General features: G+C 36.8%; 2 protein-coding genes across 2 annotated transcripts; both read right to left on the reverse strand.

Moving 5' to 3' along the window:
* LOC107620408 (protein FAR1-RELATED SEQUENCE 5-like) lies at positions 10,288-13,457 on the reverse strand. Its single transcript, XM_016322573.1, has 3 exons — positions 13,371-13,457; positions 13,168-13,272; positions 10,288-12,513 (listed from the first exon to the last, which is right to left on the reverse strand). The coding sequence occupies exons 1-3, from the start codon at positions 13,455-13,457 to the stop codon at positions 10,288-10,290; spliced, it is 2,418 nt and encodes an 805-aa protein (XP_016178059.1).
* LOC107623875 lies at positions 15,704-19,100 on the reverse strand. The gene is made up of 4 exons (XM_016326268.2): positions 19,036-19,100; positions 17,039-18,433; positions 16,585-16,834; positions 15,704-16,222 (listed from the first exon to the last, which is right to left on the reverse strand). The coding sequence occupies exons 2-4, from the start codon at positions 18,256-18,258 to the stop codon at positions 16,046-16,048; spliced, it is 1,647 nt and encodes a 548-aa protein (XP_016181754.1). The 5' UTR covers positions 18,259-18,433; positions 19,036-19,100; the 3' UTR covers positions 15,704-16,045.

Genomic DNA, 21,026 nt, shown 5'->3' on the forward strand with positions numbered 1-21,026 from the left:
TAACAATTTAGGACAAATTAGGCACTGGTTGTATGCGAAATACCGACCAAGTTAGCCAAGAAACTTGTGCGGTTAAATTACCCATAAAGGTTCAATTAATGAGCATACTCCGACATCGCTCACATGCCCGTCGAACTCCTTAGTCGGGAATCGTGTTTTATTTTAATTTGGCATTGCTACCGTTGTTCCCGTGACCATATCGGGTATCCAACCGGTCAGGTAACTGGGTTACTGGGTCCCTGATTCAACTAGTTGTGTTATGTAATATATACATTGATGAGCATATAGAATGACAGGTGAATACCCCCCAGCTTGGAGGCGATGCGTGTTCGAACCTCCCAACGAGAGCTGGGTTCCACAACCCCTGAATTCATTTGTTGGATTTTAGGAAGTACCACAGGATCCTGCCGGCTTTGTTCAGTTTGTATGCCAGGGATTGCGCGGGTTGAATGATTCTTCTATTAAAAGAGTTTGCCGAATTAGTCAGTCTTAAGGGTCGGCGTTTTATTTTTCCAAACTGGCATCGCCGGTTCGGTCATTACAACTACGGTTATAGTTAAGCCTTCTCCGTTATCCATGTAACTTTAGTTAACGGTAATTAGTGAAGCAATCCTATCTAGATTGCAGAATCTAAGCTGTTCTATTGAAATAAACAGTTAATTTTTAATCAGAAATATCTAGATGGAAAAACTTGAGCTGTTATACATGAAAGTATCGGAGGGTCATGCATAGAATTTGCAATATCCAATTAAGTTTACATAATTTAGAGGGCAGGTCCAACCGGTTTGCGCCATCTGTCTTCACGTCCCCGCCGTTAATGGATCGGTGAGGGAGGGCGGGCCCACTATGTCACTAAGTGTTAGAAGGCTACTTATTCTTCTACTGCCTCTTGTAAGCGAGATGGACGGAAATCGTGGGAAGAGCCTAAGAATAAGAAACTAAGTCAATATGTTTTTAACAAACGTTTATCTTTCTCCAAAAATGCATTATTTAAGATGTAGAATATAGTTTTCATGTGTTCAACTCACTTTATTGCAACTCCAATGTTCCATGGCAGATTAAGTTGCATTTCGAATTTTTTTTATAGTTATTCAGCAAAAAACGAAAATAGCCCTTCAATCATAATAAGATTTGGAATAATACTAGTTATAACTGCTTTTTGTGATGTTATGACACTACTAGAAATAGGGTTTTTTTGGACAAAAATTTCAAACGAAATTTATTCCGTCTAAATGACTTTTTAATTTCGGACAAATTTAAGACAAATGTTGAACAATTTTTAGTGGAGGTTTTGGAATAATATATTCTGTCCTAAATTTGTCTAAATTTTGTCCCAAATTTTGGCGCCAATTTTTTTTTGATGGCGCCAAAATTTTCATACAGATTAACAACACATTTTGGACAAAAACTATATTTTGTCCATATTTCATCTGAATATGCTTGATAATTTCATACGGATTTGGGACGCATTTTAAAAAATGTTAATTTTATCCCAAATTTGTCTATAATTAGTTTTAAATTCTTTTACTATAACTAATCCTTCGAAGTAGCTAAAATTTTTTCCTATAAATTTAGGACAAAAATAACATTTTTAATTTTTTTTAATAATTTTAATTATATATATCTTATAAAAAAGTATAATTTTTTGTTTTAGCAGTCAATTCCAATTTTCTTTTTTACTTTGAGCCAAAATTCTAAACTTCATTCAAAACCGCCCTTTTTTTTCAGTGATCCTGCTCCCGCCTCCTATCACAGCTAGGTTAGAGCCAAAAACCCAACCTTTATTCAGAAGTCAGAATTGCCTTTTGGTTTCAGGGGTTCTTGATCTCCTTCATCCCCTCCTACTGCGTACTCTACCTCCTGCCTGTGGCCGCCGCTGATCTTCCGAGTTGAACTCTAACGCCTTCGACCTCACACCTCAGGCAACCTCCACGCTCGTGCTTCGCGCTCAAACCTACAACCCTCACTCGCTCACACTGCTCTGCCTGGCCACCTTCGAACCTCCGGTCTCAGACCTCGACTACTCCAACCTCCAATCTCGTACCTCAGATGACCTCTACCATCGTGATTCACACTCCAAGGCAACAACTCTCACTGGCTCACACTGCTCTGCCTCTTGCATGTGCACCGTCTCCTCTGGTTTCAGAATTCGCACCCCCGCCAGCCCCAGACACCGCACCTGAGGCGACCTCCACCCTTGTGCTTCGCTAGATTTTCCTTGCCTCCTTCTCTTTGTGCGTCCTCTGTCAGGTTCTAATTTTTATGAGTAGTGATTGTTTATCAGCTTTGTTCATTGTTAATTTGTTTGTTAATGATGGTTCTCTTTCTAAGGATAAGATTAGGGGCTTATTAAAAAGTTAGGGTTTGTTATTAACTCTTTAGATGGTAGATCTACTGTCTTTTGTTTTTTATATACGATAAAGCAAGAGAATTATATAAAAAAGACAACTTCTAAAAAAATTCTACAAATACGTCAATTCTTTTAAATTAAATTTGTCCGAAATTTAATTGAAAAGAGATATTTGATTTGTCTAAATTTTGTTCGAAAAAAATTTGTTATATTTGACTAAATTCGTTAGAAATTTGTCTGGAATAAAATATATTTTTTGTTTGAAATTTGTCTGAAATACATTGTTTTTATGTTGGCTAATCTGTCTAAAATTCGTTTAAAATACATCATAATAGTTAGAAATGTAGCAGATAAATGCCTATTCGAAATCTGTCACAAAATCGTCTGAAAAAAATTTCGGACGAAATTTCAGACAAAATGTAAATTAGCAACAAGGCTTTTTGGGACAAAAAAAATTCGTCCAAATTTTGTTTGAAAAATTTTTTTTGTCTCTAATTTGTTCGAAATTTATTTCAATTTCGTCTCAAAATTCGTCCGAAAAAACCCTATTTCTAGTAGTGTGAGTAATTTTTGCTATACTTGGTATACAAAAATACTTAGATGTATAGCATTATAAATTTTTTATTAGGTTATCCTTTTATTAACTATCAAAGCGTAAGAAAAAAAATATTAACAACAATACTAATTAAATTCTAAATTAAAAGATGATTATTCTAAATAGATTCTAAAAAATCACAACCAAAAACTTCTTGAGTGGTCATTTATTTTTTGAATCGAATTGTCAAGATTTTTTAAAATATTAGACTAAATTTTATCGTAGAATAAAATAGTATAAAAGACTCAAAGAAAAGAATATTAATTTAGGGTAATTATGATTCTAAAATTTTTCTTTTAATCAATTATAAGTAGCATAAGTAATGACCATTAACTTACAAGTGTAAGCAATTAGTTAATCAAACTTATGACGTTTGAAACCATTTTATAGCGAAAAAATACCAAAGATAAAATAAATTTTCAGTTTCTGTGTTAGATGCGAAAATAGTAAACCCTTTTACCAAATTAAGCCTCCATATATCTTTCCCTTATAGATGTTAATTAATGACTTAAAATTTAATTGTTTTTAATAAAAATTTTTCACAAATACTATTAATAATGCACAAAATTTATTTTTTTTTTCAAAAAAAAACTTTATTATTTATCTAGTGTCAAATTCTAAGTAATTCTTGATAAGTCCCGCTCATGAAACTATCCTATATAGTAATTTAGTTAACAAGAATGATGAAATTAAATTATCTTTTTTCCTAAGATTTATCATTAATCCCGTTTTATTGAAAATTATTTGACTACATTTATTTCATTAATTATTAAATATCATAAAAAAATAATTTATTGTGAAATTCTATTTTATCCTTATAAATTTAGCACATTAAATTTAATACTTATATTTTGAAATGAGTATAGTTGATAGAAGTAAAATACCCGTAATATTATTTTTGTACAATTCTTTATTAATACTATTATAGTGGTGCTTATTTGAACAATTAAATTTAGCTAATGCTAGTCTTAAAATTGTCATATTTATTGTTCTAGTTATTTAAAAAATGTATATATTTTAAACTAATTTTACATTCAATTAATTAGATTAAAAATATATTTAGTGACAAGTCCAGTTAATATATCAATAGTCTGTTTTTAGCATGAATAGCTTCAAAATTAGGTATTTTTGTATAATTAACACACATATGAGTTTCGTTATTTAATTTACAGGGATGGTTATGCTAAATAATGGTAGAGGGAAAAAAAAAAGGAATTTTTATCTATCATCACGGAAAGTTGAGCAAATTATTGATGTGGTATATTAAATTTATCAAATTTAGTATTGTATCGGAAGGCTTTAATGTATTATCGTAACCAAACAGGAAGTGTTAATTTTGATCCACTTGTTTTTTTTATTAAACCGCATTGTAACGAATGCTTAAAACATTAAATTTGTTCCAAATTTCGTTCAAAGGGAAAAACTTTTGTATGGGACTTATTGTTGTCATAAATGATGAAAAACGATTTCATTATTCTGTTAAAAGTTTATGCGTATTTATAGTGAACCATTCTAATTGGAATTACATGAATATTATTGTATGCCTATAGGTTTATGTAGATTAAATTCCTTTCTTTAGTTTCAGCTCCATTATTTATTCAGTTTTCGCGAACCAAGGGAATCGCTTGGTTGCATCCATGGACCTCAGGAGGGGTTTTATGTGTGTCATCCACTCGTTGGAAATGCAAACATATGAAAGGCATAACTTTTGGTTTTCTTAACAATAGAAAGGGAAACAAGGAGTATAGAGTGACGAAACAGTAAGGAGTATTTCCACTAGGGCATTGGGTTTGGTAGCACAGAACTAGCTGGGTCAACCTGATAGAGTCACATCAATCATTTTGCCCTTCCCACGCTTCACCCCAGGGATCTCTATAAAATCAAATCTTTGTTGAGCCAAGTTGGAAACACAGAAGCTAAAAGACGCCTAACCCCGGTACAGTAACCAATTAGGAAAGACATACAATAGTCTCAAACAGCAGATGGCTGGCATGGACGACTATGAGAATCAGCTAGAAGACTCCAACGATCCTCACACCAATGATGCGTAAGTAGCGTCTTGCTTTCCTGTATATTGCTTCTTCGATGTTGGCATTCAGAAGCAACCATGTTCTTCGCCCCATTCGGGATGTCAAAATATAATCTTTCTTCCGTCCTAACTGGGTTGTGGCATTTACTAACAATCTACACCTTCTCTTCCAGTGTTGTTCCTGTGATAGATATGGGAACCGTCCAAAGCGTCGCGGTCGGAGATGGAAGCTCCACGCTTAATCTCGAGCTGACGATGAACATGGTACTAATGACGATTTCCTTTAGTGATGTCTCCTCTTAACTGTTGTTTAGAAACGCTAGGTGGTTAACCTTGTTTTGTAATCTCGCTTTTGGGTATAGAGCGCTATTGGTGGTCAGGGAGAAAACCAAACCGAAGAGCCGAAGTCCCAACACGATGGATTACTTCTCCTCGCAGTGAAGCTGCTCGAGGTACGTATGTCAAATAAAATTTCCAAGAATCTTTATCCACACTAGCTACGAGGAGATACTCATGAAATGTGCCTGGGTTTGGAACAAAGGGAGAACCTTTATCAATAACTATAGGGCGTGCCCTGTGTTGGTGAACATGTGGTGATCCCGTTTTCATGAACAAAATTTTGTTTCAAGTGATTGACCCAATGGACAATGTTTAGCCACGTCAACTTGTCTTATCAAACCCAAGTTTGACCCATAATATCATGAAGGATAGATTAATAACTAGGATTGGATTGTGATATTATATTTTTTTTTGTGTTTTGTGGTTTGTTGACTGAGTCCACAGAAGATCGATGCTCGGACAGTGGCTTTGGAGGAGCGCATGTCGGCACTGGAGCGACCCATGTGCCAAACGGGTAAGTCCGTCACTGAGATCCAGTCAATACTGGCGACCCATGGGGGGAGCCCTACTGCAGCGGCCACTTTTTCATCCACACCTGCCGTGTATACAGCCAGTGTTGATAACCTCCTGGCCGAAACCAACATACCAGCTCAAAGACAAAATAGAGCACCAGTGACTAACGACATTGGATCCTTAGCAGACACAAAGAAGATCTTGGAAAAAGGAAAGGGTTTGGGCCCGTCGAATGTTATGTCGTCGCTAGACATAATAATCCCAAACTCTCCTGGTTTCGACGACGACGTCATCATAGACGAGTCACTCTCAACTCCTCGCCCTACTAAGGGCAGGAACAATTCAGGCTTGCCTAAGCGAACCCTTGCGCAGTACTGGTGCTCTGGTGTGGCTAAGAGGACTACAACCTCTGGGGACACGACACATGACTCAGTTGACCGTGTTTGTGAAAAAGTAAGTTACATACTTCAGAGCTCCACTATCAGCCTTCTTTAATCATTTATATAAATTGCTAATGCATGAAACCTGTGCGGTTCAGATTTTCAGGGACCTACCCAGCATGTCTACGCTTGATAGTACAACAAAGGTGTGTGAGATGTTCTCGATGCAGGAAACATGCCGCATTCCACTGAAAATTCCGAAACTGGAAAAAATTGACTCTAACCATATGACCAGAGAGGAAGAGATGGACAGCTGGAAGAGCGCAACTAATGAGCATAATTGCAACGCGAATGTTAATGGCTCGTCTTTAGGGGATGGGAGTGCATTCAAACCTTATGGAAGGGTGAATGTAATGTAGTCTCCCGTGCTATTAATTCCTCTGGTAAGGATTCGAACCACTAAATGCTTAGTGTATAAACCATCACGCATTTGATTTCTTAGTACCATTTTTAAAGTGAAGAGATGACATTGACTGGGTTTTGGTTCAGGGATTCCAAATGGTTTTTAGGCCAACAGTCCACATGGACCTGACAGTTGAAGAATGCAAGATGGCAGCTTACATTTACGGAAAAAATGACCAATATTTGTAGGCACAAATACTGGTTATTCATAAATTTAGAATGTGTAGTATATTTTTTCGAACATAATCTTCGGTAATGATTCTGATTTTTTGTTTCACACATTCCAGGGAAATTATGTTCAAGTTCTCAACACTGGAAGTCCCAAGAGTAGGATTCCACTCCTTATCGCCGGTTTATATGCCCAATGTTGACGTGAGTTGCATCCAACGGTGCCTCCCAAATAAGAAAAATAAAACAGATGGGAATGCTAACACCTTTGTTTTGCCTGGTTCAACAGCTTATGAACATAATCCTTATGAGCGCGTCCATGAGAGCATGCCAGTATTTGCCTCCTCGTGTTTGGTACACACCTTCCGTGTTTGCTGAGGACGTCCTTGCTATGAGGCCATTCGATATCATTAGAAGAAAATACATGAACAGATGGATGCCGGCAACTAGTCGTCTAGAACATGTTGTTAACCATCTCATTCACTCCACATTTTAAATTTTTCACTCAAGTTATAACCTATGATTGATCCTTCTTTACTGACAGGTCTTGGTCCCAGTGTGCGAGCCAACATACACATGGTATCTGATGGTCGTGGACGTTAAGCATGGAAGGGTGTACTGTCTAGATGTGACGAGAGCTCCGGAGCACACGGAGCGGAGGGAACGCAACATGAAAACCATTGTGAGTGTTATCGAATTTGCCCAACATTTTGCCTCCATGCAAAATGCCACAAGTTTTACAGTTGTGAGTGCGACTAACATTCGGTTACGTGTGACCATTCTGACTTTCTTGGATGCAGCTGCTAATGCTCAGCCAGTTCTTCAAACTGGAATGTAACATGCTGAGCTTTTCCCATGTTAGTTCTGATCCAACCACTTGGGGACCAATTAAGTACCCCGATGGAGTCCCAAGTTACCCTGAATGGTAATAATTTTGTTTCTTAACGTGTCACCTCACAAGCCCCAGTGCAAATATGATTGAAATGTGATTGTCCGATTTTGCAGCAACGATTCATGTTTGTGGATTCTGAACTGGATTCAAACAGAGGGAAAATTCAAAGTTTCCAACCTTCCTTGGCAGGTATGTTCTGCCTTATGTTACCATGTGCCTCTTTTAAGGATTAGATGAATTTTTACCGTCTCCCTTTGTTACAAGCAGATGGACCGGCTCAAATTAAGGATGAAGACCGCAACCAAGATTGTGCTTTTGGATTGTAACGAGACCAGGGCAACAGTGGTCTCGAAGGCAGACGCAGCGTGGAAGAAGCTAGTTTGCATAAAGGAGTGAAACAATTTCCACATGACGCCAAACAATGCAAATCTGGAGCTTTTTGTTAAAGATAACCCTTTCATTACGCAGCCTGGAAACTGAATTTCGTAGTAGTAAACTTTTTTACTGGTGTCGTTAAAGTATTTTGATTTAGTGTAGTATATCTACGTCCGCTTCTATATGTGTAGGATGGCCACTTTTGTGTGTGGATGCTAGTGGTCCTGTCGACAGACTAGAGCACAATATCCACACCCCCCAAGTTACGGCAACTGTTATTGAAAGGGGGTTTATGGCCAAAACGAGTTTGTACTCAGCTTGTGCCATTTTGCTTTGCCTTCATGGCATACATGTTTGGCTTATTTTGCTTCAAAACTATGTTGACCATAACTAATTATATTAAGTAATGAAGTTATTGCTAGTTTAAGATTAATAGCAGTACTTATCCCCACTCTCCATATGTTACCCCGTGAATGAACAAGAAAATGGATAAAAACTGTCAGCTGACTTTGGTCATGTTAGTTAGGAAAAGCTATAAGACTGATATCCAATTGTTGGGAAAGAACATGTGCAGCATGACCATGGTATGAAATGAAAATCATCATAACACTCTGGGCATACAAGTAAGTTGTAGTTGTAACTTTTAAATAACTTGGTTGGCACAAATCAGGATTTGTTTATTGTAATGGAACCCTAAAACCTGTTTGAACAAATTTCAAAAATAGTTATGCGTTCGTTTTTAGAACACAGAATAATTACCAATTATAAGTATAACAACGAAACTGAGGAAACAAGCAAGATTAGTTGACTTCTTAATAACGCTAGCTAATTTTGTTTAGTCTTTATTGTTTATTACTAAACTAACAATATAATCAAAATATATTCATTAACATTAATTGTTTATTACTAAACTAATAATATACACTGAATAGAACGAATATTTATTTAGGTTTGCGTCATTAAATTATTCTTTAAATTCAAGATCTCTAAGATTAAAGATTTTTTGTGCTCATGAAGAGATTCCAAATTGTTAAATTTTGATTAAAAGCGTTTGAGGGGGGCTTGATTATTTCTGAATCTTACATTTATAAATGTTGCAAAGCAATCAAACTAAAACTCAGGACTATTTGTGATTTACGGAAAGACAAACTTTTTCTTATAGGAAAAGTTCCATTTAAATGAATTGCTATAATACACATGTACAAAAAACTCTAAGGGTTTACATTAGCAAAATCAGAAGTTTCATGCATTGACACTGACCGCAGAGGGACAAAATCATTGTGAAAGTGTAGTGAAAATCCCACTCAGCAGAAAAATCCCGTTGGATAATGGAATTTATAATTCGAATCCACAAGGCAGCATTGGTTATTACCAATAAAAGGGAGTGAGGCCAGAGTGTAACATTGTAGCCATTAAATAACATATAAATTAGAGTTTGCAGTTTATGATTAACAATATCCACATATGCATACATAAGTTCTCAGAATAAAATGCAGTTTCAGCATAACATGTTCTTGGTTACAGCATAGTTGGAACAACAGCTCACAAGTCAGTCGACCGTTGTCACACTTCTCCATTCGAAAAATGTTCCCAAATGTAGCCAACGGGTTGACATGGATTTTCAGGCTGCGTTTTTTCTCCGACAACGACGGGTGCCTGTTGCATTGACAAGAACGTCAAACCACAGAACTGTTAACACCAACATAATGAAGTGATAACGGTTGGTAATGAAGCATGAACAATGCAATGGCTAAATAATGAGTGTGCACTCGGTAATAAGCAAGAACAAATTGGTAAGAAAGCAATTTAAGAAAAGCCCAGAAGGCAATTTAGACTTTAATTTTATTACGACGATGACTGCTCCTTCCCCATCATCGTTACCATATCATATGCCTGCAAAACTGGTTACTTGTTAACCCACAACTCAATGGTAAACCAAAAAATAACACATCAACAATCCCCTACGTGCATTAATTAGTATGTTGATTTTATTTACCAACAGACTTATTTTTCTGAATATTGGAGATAAAAAACATTGAGACACCAATTAATGAAATAACTACTGCTGCTCCTGATACAGTATTAATTTAGTTACAGGAAATAAATTGCATTGGTATTGAACCTTTTTATGGAGTTACTGTTATTGGTAACGTGTCATAGTAAATAGTCCATGCAGGAAATAAGTTAGGCGGTAACCTTTGATCGCTTGCGTTTATTTATCCCAGCAGGTGATTTATCATTCCTTGGTGAAGGTTGCGCGCCTCCGTTGGGGCATCTAGTCCTCCAGTGCCCTAGCTTCCCGCATGTGCTACACTTTCTTTTGGTTTTCGGGGTAGACCCACATGCTTGACTCATCCGACCCGTGCCTTTTGTTCTAACACGAATCGGGTCCTTCACCCCGCAATCTTGTGCTGCTGTGATATCATCCGTTGATGGTCTTAGGCCGTACTTTATTTTAAGGAAGAGAGCATCACTCAGAAGCTTCTTTGAGTAAAGCTTGAAGTCTTCATCACTCATGCACGCAACACGCCCTAAACGCTTACAAAGCTGGGAGAAAGCACCCACTCGTGTCCTATAGGTCACACTTCGGTCAGCAGTGTGTTGCTCACCACATTGGTTATGGACCTCCATTTTGGCTGCCTTAGACCACCTGCGCAGCACAAGGCTTTCAGGGATTTCCACTAAGTCAAGCCTAACACACACGGAAAGGATATGCACACAAGGAATACCAAACGACTCCATACGCATGCAGGTGCAAGTAAATATGTTCGCGACAGGGTCCCTATAAACCTTCCAATTCATCTCAGGCCTTCGATACTTCTGGAGAGTGTATGCATGAGGGTTCTCAGTTTCATTAAATTCACAAATTCTAACACGAACACACCGTTTCAGGCTATCCCGGAATCTGAGAAACATTTCGCGGGTGAACATCGTCCACCCGGACTTTTCCAGCTCAACAAACTCTGTTTGTAGCACAGGTGTTCCGTACCATGAACGAAAGTCTAGCTCGTCCTCGGTGTCACGCAGAAAATCCACACACCTTTGAAAATTTCTGACAAATTCTAACACCCCGTACCTGCTCTCGACAAACCTCCCTAGTTTGGCATGTAGTGACTCGCACCTAGAGGTAGTCCGGACTCCAGCAAAAAATCTACCGCGGATGTATGCGATGGCCCAAGCGTGCTTTTTGGTGTACAAGTCCTTAACCCACTCAACCTCCCTAACACCGCACTCGTTGAGCATTGCCTCCCAATGCGCTTCGAACTCATCGATTTCCATATCTGCCAACATGCAGTGTCTAAACATTTGTGTGAATCTCGGGTCGCTTACGTTAGCAGTCGCGTTCCTCAGCAGATGCCAGGCACACAACCGATGATGTGCATCAGGAAATACAGACTGGATTGCTATCCGCATGGCCGGGTCGCCATCCGTGATGACCGATTGCGGTGCCTTACCTTGCATGCATTCCAGAAACTGGCGAAGAACCCAAATATATGACTCCTGCGATTCGCATGAGACCATTGCTGTTCCAAATACGCATGTCTGGTTGTGGTGGTTTACTCCGGAAAATACTACAACGGGTAGGTTGTACTTGTTGCGGCCATACGTAGCGTCGAATGCTAGCACATCGCCGAAAATCCCATAATCTTCCTGGCAACGACCGTCGCTCCAAAACAAGTTGCATAGGTGTTGCCCTGCCCCTAACTTGTAACGCCAAAACATTTTCGCATCCATGCGTGCCAGACCTTCCAAGTACCTAATAGCCGCACTTACATCTCCGCCTTGCAGACCTCTCTGTTTCCGTATCTCATTATACATATCTTGCTTTGTGAATGTTACCAGATTAAAGCCCCCCAGTTGTGCTGCGAAAGACTCATAAATCTTAGGTATGCTAATCCCAATCTCCCTCATGCTTGTTAGCTGAGCAACTTCTACCTCAGATATCTTCCTGTGTGACCGCAGATAATCAACAAGCTTCCCATATGCAAGTTCGTGGTTATGCTCCTCGACAAAACGCGAAACATACCACCTCCCACTGCCGTCTTTCCTCTTTATCCTCATCTCCGCCATGCATCCGCATCGGGTAACGACCTTATGCTCCCTTTTGCGATCAACCTTTTCCAACCATTTCTTCTCTCGAAATCCTTGCCTATTACAAACAAAAGTGTACCGCACGATCTCTCCGGCAGTGTTTCTAACCGTCTTGCCTCGCCGTGATGCAAAGCCCTTTAGTCGGCTGTAATTGTTATAGAAGCCGCCTGCCTCCTGAGGTGAAGAGAACTCCATTTCAAGAACATCTTCTGCTCGCAACCCATCCAAACCCAAAAATCCGGGCAACATTGAAGCCCCCCTTCCTTCCCAATCGGATAACTCAGCATCTTCCTCCACTCTCGTATCAAACATTGTGTCCTGAAGAATAAAGACAAACATTTCGCAATCAACTTCATTATGTGGAATGAATTCTGTTTAAATATTGCATATCCATGCATATTAACGCTCTTGTCCATCAAAGCCTTTCATTTTAAATTTATTTCAAATTTAATTTTGCAAATGGAATGTTCATAGGCACTAACATGGTTATTAATTCAGCCCTGAAAACTTGACCTGAAAAACTCCTTTCAGGATTATAATATTACTATAATTATAACATTGTCATGTTATAATTTAACATACAGTTTACCCAGCCATCATAGTGGTTGGCCACAACAAGATCTTCATGCCAAACTATTTAATAAAGGATTTGCTTGTCGACTTTCATTGTCACAGATGCAAGTAGTGCATATTTCTTTAAAATGTGAAAGTTCAATTTTGCAAACTTAACAAATACTACAGCCACGGCTAACTTAACAAAAAAACACCAATCTAGCATTTCTTCTACGCATCAGAATCATCACATCATAGTCACCACATAGAATATTAGTTCTCACAACATAACCCTCACACCTGCTAAGAGTACAACCAACTGCATGAACCATACCACCGATATGGTGTATCAGACATTCCCATCCAATTAGATCCCACTAACACACTATAAAAACAAAATGGCACGTATACCCATCGTACCTGTGCATTTGACACACCACCATTGCCCTCCATCCAGAAATCCGCAAGAGGCTCATTCCACATACACGCATCCTTCCAAAACTTGCTACTTGATGCCATTATTACCTAAAGGACAAACATGTCAAACTGTAACAAACAATAAACAAGGGATTGCACAAACTTCTTTGGCACTTACGTAGATAAAAAAACCCTTACTTTACAACCTCATCTACTATCCAACATGATTCCAACATCCTCACAGCATCCACTTGCCAACTACAAACAAAGACTTCGAATAACACCACATGCATTACAACTACGACACAGAGAAGCAAACACATTCACCACTACCTCCTAACATTGCTACCAATACAGCTACAAACCAAGTTGTCACAAAATAAATACCGAAGGATTTTACACAAACAAAATGAATTGTATAAAGCATTCTTTGCAGCAGCAAATTCAGGGGTTTGTCACGGGATTAAGAAACAAACTCTGTTACCTCAATGTTTTTCAAAACACAATTAATGCTCAAACACCTAATGAGGTCGAAAATGCAGTTAACCCAACATTAACACATCGCAGAAGTTTTCAACAAGATCGTAAAATATTTATCTCGATGGAGAAATTAAATCGAAAACGAAATGAAAATTGCCAGAGTGAGTCTCAAAGGTGGACGGACTTACACAGGACGATTGGAACACTACGAATACTCATATGCTTACATAGAACTTCAACTCAAACCAACAAATTAAGGCCACTATCATTTTGGCCAACACATTTAATTAAAATAACTTTCAACCGCAAAAACATCATCCTTTTCAGCTAACACATAACATTACTTCAACAACGATAAAAACATTTGGCAACAGATTCAATTTAGGTTAATGAAATCGAAAAATAGTTAAACATAAATTAACATCGCTAACGGACGCTTACTTGCCCAGATGACTACCAACGGCGATGGTAGCTGAGAACTTAACTGATCAGATAAGCAAAGTGACAACAACGACCACCACACCACGGACCGGTTGCTGGTTTTGTATGCTGGAGCTTCCGGGAAAGCAACAGCAGGCAGACAGCGACTGACCTTCAGAGCCTCACGCCCTGCCGCGACGAGCTCCACCAACCACCGGTGACGAACGACCTCCACTCCAAATAACTTTCTCCCCACTTTAGACCTACCCAATCCTTAGCCGCCGACACTATTTCCTCTAGGGATTTGCTCTTCTTAGGCCCACTACTGCCCCGCCAAAAGCGTCAACAAAAAAGGACTAATCCACCAACATTGTACATCGGCTGGCTCAGCTATAAATTGGCTTCATTTTTTCTTTCGGCTGATGCCAGTCACCTGTCCCTATGGTGACTTTTAAATTTGTTCTAGGGATATCATGGATATTTCACAATGTGCTACAAGACAAAATGTTAACCTTTAACCTGACCGTACATGGATCTTCAGAGTTCCAATAAAGATGCCTGGACCATTTGAAAAGTTTCCTAAAGTATTAATTTTATTAATAAAATATCATTTTTTTGAAAAAAAAGGAGTCCCTCTGAACAAAGCTTCTATGGCTTTGAACGTCGTGAAGGAACTTACTTTTGATTTGCTTCAATGATAGGTCCTCACTTTTTTTTGATTTGCTTTAATGGTAGGTCCTCACCTTTTTGTCTGCGCATGCAACACAACCAACGACACGCGTCAGCTTTTTTTATCATCCATCTCAATTCAGCATCCGCTGAAATAATACTGCCTCAGCAGTCAGCACCCTAACATTCTCTTATTTTATTTTATTTCATTCCGTATATATCTCTCATAATATAATTTTTAAATAGAAACAAGATCAAAAAGATGAGCAGCTTCACTATAAAAGGATGCCAACAATTAGCTGATAAAAACAAACCAACATCATTCATCTTAAAATTGCTTCTGTAACAAATTAAAGCTTTTAATACGGTTGGCATCATCAACATTTTTTTTTATACAAATGTTGTGTTTTACTTTTATACTTTTGTTGTTATATAAAGACATCTTTATCTAAGTAGTTATATTATATTAACTATATTATTGCTTTATGATAATTATGATGGTTTGGTAACTTGATTAAAACTGATTTACCCTTGACTTTTTGGATGTAATGCAATAATGGCATTCAAACTTGGATTGGTCACCTTTCATTCCCAAATTAAATAGGATAATGCTGCAAATCCGAATTCACTATCAGAGTAGTGTAGATTGATGGTGAGAAATGAAATGAATGAGTTAATGACACAACAAATACAATTGTTTCCTTAGTGGTCAAGGCAAGTAAACGAAGAGTTTTAAGTGTATTAGAAATATCGGTGTTCTAATTATTTTAACGATTGATCTGAATTATAAAAAATATATATAATATATATTAATTAAATCAACAGTTAAAACAACTGAAATACCGGTATTTCCGGTACATTTGACATTTTTCCAAATGTATTAATATATTATTACATTGCCACCTACTAGGCTACTACTTGCTTAAAATACTGCAAAGGTAATGTCACATGGAGGTTTCGCACTTTAAGATAATCATTTAATTAACAAATAAATTGCAAATGTTTCCATGTTATCCTAATCTATTCCATAATAGTTAAAGTATGAAATGAGCACATCATAATCGAACCTTTTACTACTATAATCCCCTTTAGCAAAGCTCTCAAGATGCAATCCTTATTAGGTACCAATACGAGGTTCCATTAATGAAAGAATATGCATAACAAGCAAAACTTAATGAATAAAATTGGCTAATTCTATTATCATACATGACTACTCTCACATTGACAATTGACAAAATTCCCAATCAACCCTATAATAGAGCAACAAACGTAACTGGTCTTGATTCAAGGCACAAAAAAATGGTCTTTATCCTCATTCATTTTCTGCTATGAAGTTTGGTTCTTCACCTTGGCAAAGGTACTCATCGCACAACGATGCTGATCCCCAATCCTTTCTCAGCCGCAGGATATCTTCAGTGAAAGTGGAACCAGGGGCTCCAATGAACACTGTAGACATCGCACATATCGTTTTGTCTAACATAGCTTCAACCTTCAGTGTGGAAACATTCAAAACTCATATCAACAAAACAGTTTTAAAGGAAGAGTTATCACCGCATATAAAAGCTTCTCACTGATGTATTTTCAATTGCATAATAATCCAACCAAAAAAAAATGTTTGAAGTGAGAAACGAGTATATAGCAATACACTGCCAAGTGCCATCGCAGATGTCTCTCTTTTTTTGTGATTGCGATACATAAACTTATGGCTCCATCGGGTACCCTTAAACTTCTATTCTCAATCCAACTCAATTCTAAGTTGAAAAGTAAAAACTTGCAGGAGCACCTAAAAGTTCTCGATCTTTCATTTCCTAATTTTCAAAACCAAAGAAAAGGAATATATAGTTATTTCACCTGTGAGTCTGCCTCAATGCCACTCCTATATAACAAAGCATCCCATTTCTCTGCTGAGTTACGAGCAGGGCGCTTTACAAGCAGAACAGGCTTGCCATCCAGCACAACCATTGACTGAAGCAGACCAGTCTCGCTTTCTGCAGCATCCGTAGAAAGATAAATGACAGGTGCATCGGCCGTTTCAACCACCCTCAATATGCAATCTGCAGCTTGAGGAATCGGGTAAAAGCAACTTGGTTTCTTAAGATTACTGTAAACATGCAAAGTAATCAATCATTAGTAGTACCGTTTTTTTTTTAAGGAAAAAAAAATTCAGCAATCGAAAAGAGCATGCAGATGCAGGGAGAGTTTACCACTATCATACTCAAACTTCATATAGACCGATATCACAAAACACCAACGATGAGAACAATAATGACTCAAGCTTTATTCCATTGATATCATAATGGCTCACCAGAATTTTAAGAAGCCATGTCTTCGAAAATGCAAGGCGATGAACTTCTTTCCCAGGAAGGTCTGAACAAATCGCTGAGCAGTGAGCACAATGAGGCGGCTAGGTTCAATCAGAGTCTTGCACTTGTGAGCAATAGGGCCACCTGGCTGCATTACCCACTGATTCTCCAAATCAGCAAAGAAAACATCCCCAATAGCCATAACATCATCATCATGACCGAACTTATCCAGAACATCCTTAATCGTCTTTGGTGTCGGCTTCCGAGTATCTTCCTGCCAAACAGGCTCAGGCTTGCTCATTAACAAACCCAAAGACCCCAACTTCTTCAAATGATCATCGTCAAGATAACAAGGCTGTGGCAGAGAGAAATAACACAGGAAACTATTAATGTGCAAATGATCCTTCTTAGCACTTGCAAATTCCTCAAAGGAAATCACAACTTTTTTCCCCAAACACTTGTTAATGTGATCAATGTCAATTACCCTGTCATACTGATAATCAATTTTGGAACTTGGAATCACCAGAGTCCTACTAAGAATTGCAGCAAAGAACATATGTTTTTCCAAACAAATCAAGTGGTTTGACATTTGGCCAGAAACGCATACAGCAAGCAAAAATTTACCATCTTTAGGGTTCCAATCAATGGTTTTTCTCTGTGAGAGGTTCTGATCCATTGTTCTACACCTATTGTAACTAACTCCACCGAACAAAATAGGATTTCTAAAATCGAATTCAGGCTCATTTGTGTTACCTGTTCGATGCGGATTCAGCAGAACCTGCTGAATCTCTCTGTTAAGAGAGATCTGTTTGAACAGCGCCGATTTCAGATCCTCCAATTGATTCGGATCGGAATGTGACGCATTGTGCTGAAAAGTTCGATTCCAAGCGGTTAAGAGCCCTAGTTGCTGCTCCCGCAAGAGGTTAATGGCGCGCAATTCGGATTCCTTCATTTGACCGGAGAGATGATCGGAGGAGAAGCTCGCGATAAGGCCATGGCGAATTTCAGTAACAGAGAAGAAGAGAACGACGGCGATGACGGCGAGGATCAAGAAAATGTACCTCTTCCGGAGCTGGAATCGCCGGGAGCTCGAGCTGATATCTTCGACGTGGAAAGTGGCGGCGCCGGCAGTGGTGGAGGTGGAGGGAAGAGTGAGAGGCTTTCCAACATTTTGGTCGACGAGGTTGTGGTGGTCGTCTTCGTCGTCGGAAGACGAATCCATGTGGTTTAGTTTGTTAGCCACGGCGGCCAGAGTGTGATGAAGAAGCCAGCGAAGGAGTCAGTGAGTGAGTGAGCCAAACCCAACCCAAACCGAAACCCAATTCCAGTATATCAACCACCCTTTTCTCACACTTGATAACTCCATTTGCATTTCTTTCACAATTCTACCAACAATTCTGTAACACAAGACAATTATATATCAACATTCCAACAGCTAAATCCACATATACGTACGTATTCAATATTCTCTATCCACAAACTATAAAGAGTGTAATGTCGAAATTCTAAAATCTGATCCGTTATTGAACATGAAAAACCGTTCTATATATGTATGTACACACAGTCACATTTGATCCGGGATAATTTACAGCAAAAATCGTAGGAAGTAGCAACAACAAACACAAATTTTCAATGACACGGAAAGAGACATGTAAGGAGATATTACTAAGACTAAGTGTTTGTTTGAGTATCATTATTTTGTTTAAAAAAATAAATTTTTTTTTAAATGTGTTTGAATTTAGGGTTTAGAATTTAGGATTTAAAAAATATTTTTTTTAAAAAATTATTATTTATATTTTTTTAAAATATTTTTTTATATAATAAATATACAAAAAATATTTTTATATTATTATACTCAAACATAATTGATAAATAAAAAAATTTGTTTACATGAGATATTTAAATATAAAATTACTTTTACTTTTACATAAAATTTTTTAAAAAAATAGATCAAAAAAAGATTTTTTTTTTTTTAAAAACTCACTCAAATAACCCTAACCATAGAGTTTGGCGAAGGAGATCTCACACAGCAGATCATTAGAAGCTAAGTAAGAATCAAATCCAAAGCGAAATCACAGCGAAGAACCATTGCAACTTTTAAAACGGATTTTTGGGTTTCCGTTTTGGGGGGTTAGTTGATGTCTTTTCGCACCTTGTACTTCACGCTCCGCCAACACTATTGCAATACTTCAATACATCTCATCATCGTATGAGCTTCTATCTTTTGTAATTGGTCAGGTGAATGCATCTTTACTCGAAAGGTAATTTAGTTAAATGAATTAAATAATTAATCATTTTTAGTTGTTGTTTTTATATATATGAAGATCCAGCAATGTGGGTGAGCTAGAGTTTGTGTATATATTTTTTTTAAGAAATAAAACTAAATGTCTATTAAAAATATTTTAATAAAAATACAATTTAATCAATAAAAAATAATTTATTAAATGATATTTTGGTAAGCAAAATTTAATGATAAAAAAATAAAATATTTGTTAAATGGTATTTTTGTAAAAAATATTTTTTTTTGAAAAATAGATAAAATTAACATTAATTAACAAAAAAATTTAAAATAGATTAAAGAGGAGTTTTTTAAAAGTTATAAGGGAGGGGAATGTACATTTTATAAATAGAAGGGAGGGGAGCGTCATTTTAGCATCTCGCAGGAGATGGGAGTGAAATTTTCTCAATTATTTATTAAAAATATTCTTATATTATGTGTGCACAAAAAATTACGTACTAAATCAACCATCCATATAGAATATATATTAAAATATAAAACAAACATTAAAATAAGTTAAGTAATATATTTTTATGCACAAATATATTATGATTGATTTTTTATATGCATTAATGCATATAGTATTTTTGTAAAAATATCAATGTTATGTAGAATTTGTTTGAATGTGTTTTTTAAAAAAAATTATTTTCCTAGATGATTTTTTTTTAAAATTAAGAGATAAAATTTGATTTATATTTAAATGTAAACTTTTTTTTATTGGTCAAGTAATTAACTCATTCGTCTACTTAAGCACATATTAAAAGTTTAAATAATCATATCTTATACATACAACAATTCATTAACTAGTAATAAATTTTTAAACAGAACTCAAATTCCTAATTCAAATATACTGCAGTCTTATCCAATAGATTTTGTCTGGATTCAAGACATATTTTGGATTGGCCGAATTTGATCCATGTATTGCTCTAGAAAAAATTTTCTTTTGCGTTAGGATTTATATGGGAGGGCTACAAGCTAAGAAGCACCGATACGACACGCGATACGAACACGACACGGCACGGATATACCGACACGTTTTTTTTTATAAAAAATTGGATACGACATGTTTAGGATACGTTATGAATTAAAATTTAAATAATATATTAAATTAATAAAATATCATATTGTAAATATAGGAGTAAATATAGTTACATAAAAAAGTCTTAAAATTATGCAATTATTAAAAAAAATAAAAAAAACTTTAATCTACTCTTGCCATCTCGCTAACAGAAAATGTATCAATTTTTTCTCCTCCAAGTCCATCATCCGCAAACACCACAGCTTCAAGTCCATCATCCTCTGTATCTTCTATTCTTCTTCTTCAATATAACGCAGAGAACCAAGAACAGTTAAGCTAGTGAGTAAATAAGCCACCAAAGACAAACGGTAAGTAGATTTAGGTTTTGATTTATTAATTATTTTATTTTTAAATTTAAATTTTGATTTGTTTTTATTTTAAAATATTTTAAATTTAAAAAGAAAAAATCAGTTAATCGGGCCATAAAATCACAAAATCAATTGCAGATTTTGCTTCACCAAAAAGATACACCGTTGATACGCTCGTTTAATATATCCACCACGTGTCGGCATCGAATTCGCGTCCGACACGGATACGCTGGCACCATGAGCAAATCCGTGCTTCATAGGCTACAAGTCGAACAAAAGAAAAAAAATAATAAAATAACAAAAAATATTTAAAAATATTTTTTTAT

Source organism: Arachis ipaensis, chromosome B10 (genome assembly GCF_000816755.2).
Source record: "Arachis ipaensis cultivar K30076 chromosome B10, Araip1.1, whole genome shotgun sequence".
NCBI classification, from domain to species: domain Eukaryota; kingdom Viridiplantae; phylum Streptophyta; class Magnoliopsida; order Fabales; family Fabaceae; genus Arachis; species Arachis ipaensis.

What these genes read in the sequence shown, in the direction of transcription:
- LOC107623875 (XM_016326268.2), bottom strand. Translation starts at nt 18,258, where the DNA reads ATGGATTCGTCTTCCGACGACGAAGACGACCACCACAACCTCGTCGAC. An exon ending in CATGGCTTCTTAAAATTCTG is followed by an intron (nt 16,835 to 17,038) that starts GTGAGCCATTAT and finishes GCATGTTTACAG; the next exon opens with TAATCTTAAGAAACCAAGTT. An exon ending in GCATTGAGGCAGACTCACAG is followed by an intron (nt 16,223 to 16,584) that starts GTGAAATAACTA and finishes TCCACACTGAAG; the next exon opens with GTTGAAGCTATGTTAGACAA.
- LOC107620408 (XM_016322573.1), bottom strand. Translation starts at nt 13,457, where the DNA reads ATGCATGTGGTGTTATTCGAAGTCTTTGTTTGTAGTTGGCAAGTGGAT. An exon ending in CATGTTGGATAGTAGATGAG is followed by an intron (nt 13,273 to 13,370) that starts GTTGTAAAGTAA and finishes TTTGTCCTTTAG; the next exon opens with GTAATAATGGCATCAAGTAG. An exon ending in GTGGTGTGTCAAATGCACAG is followed by an intron (nt 12,514 to 13,167) that starts GTACGATGGGTA and finishes TTTATTCTTCAG; the next exon opens with GACACAATGTTTGATACGAG.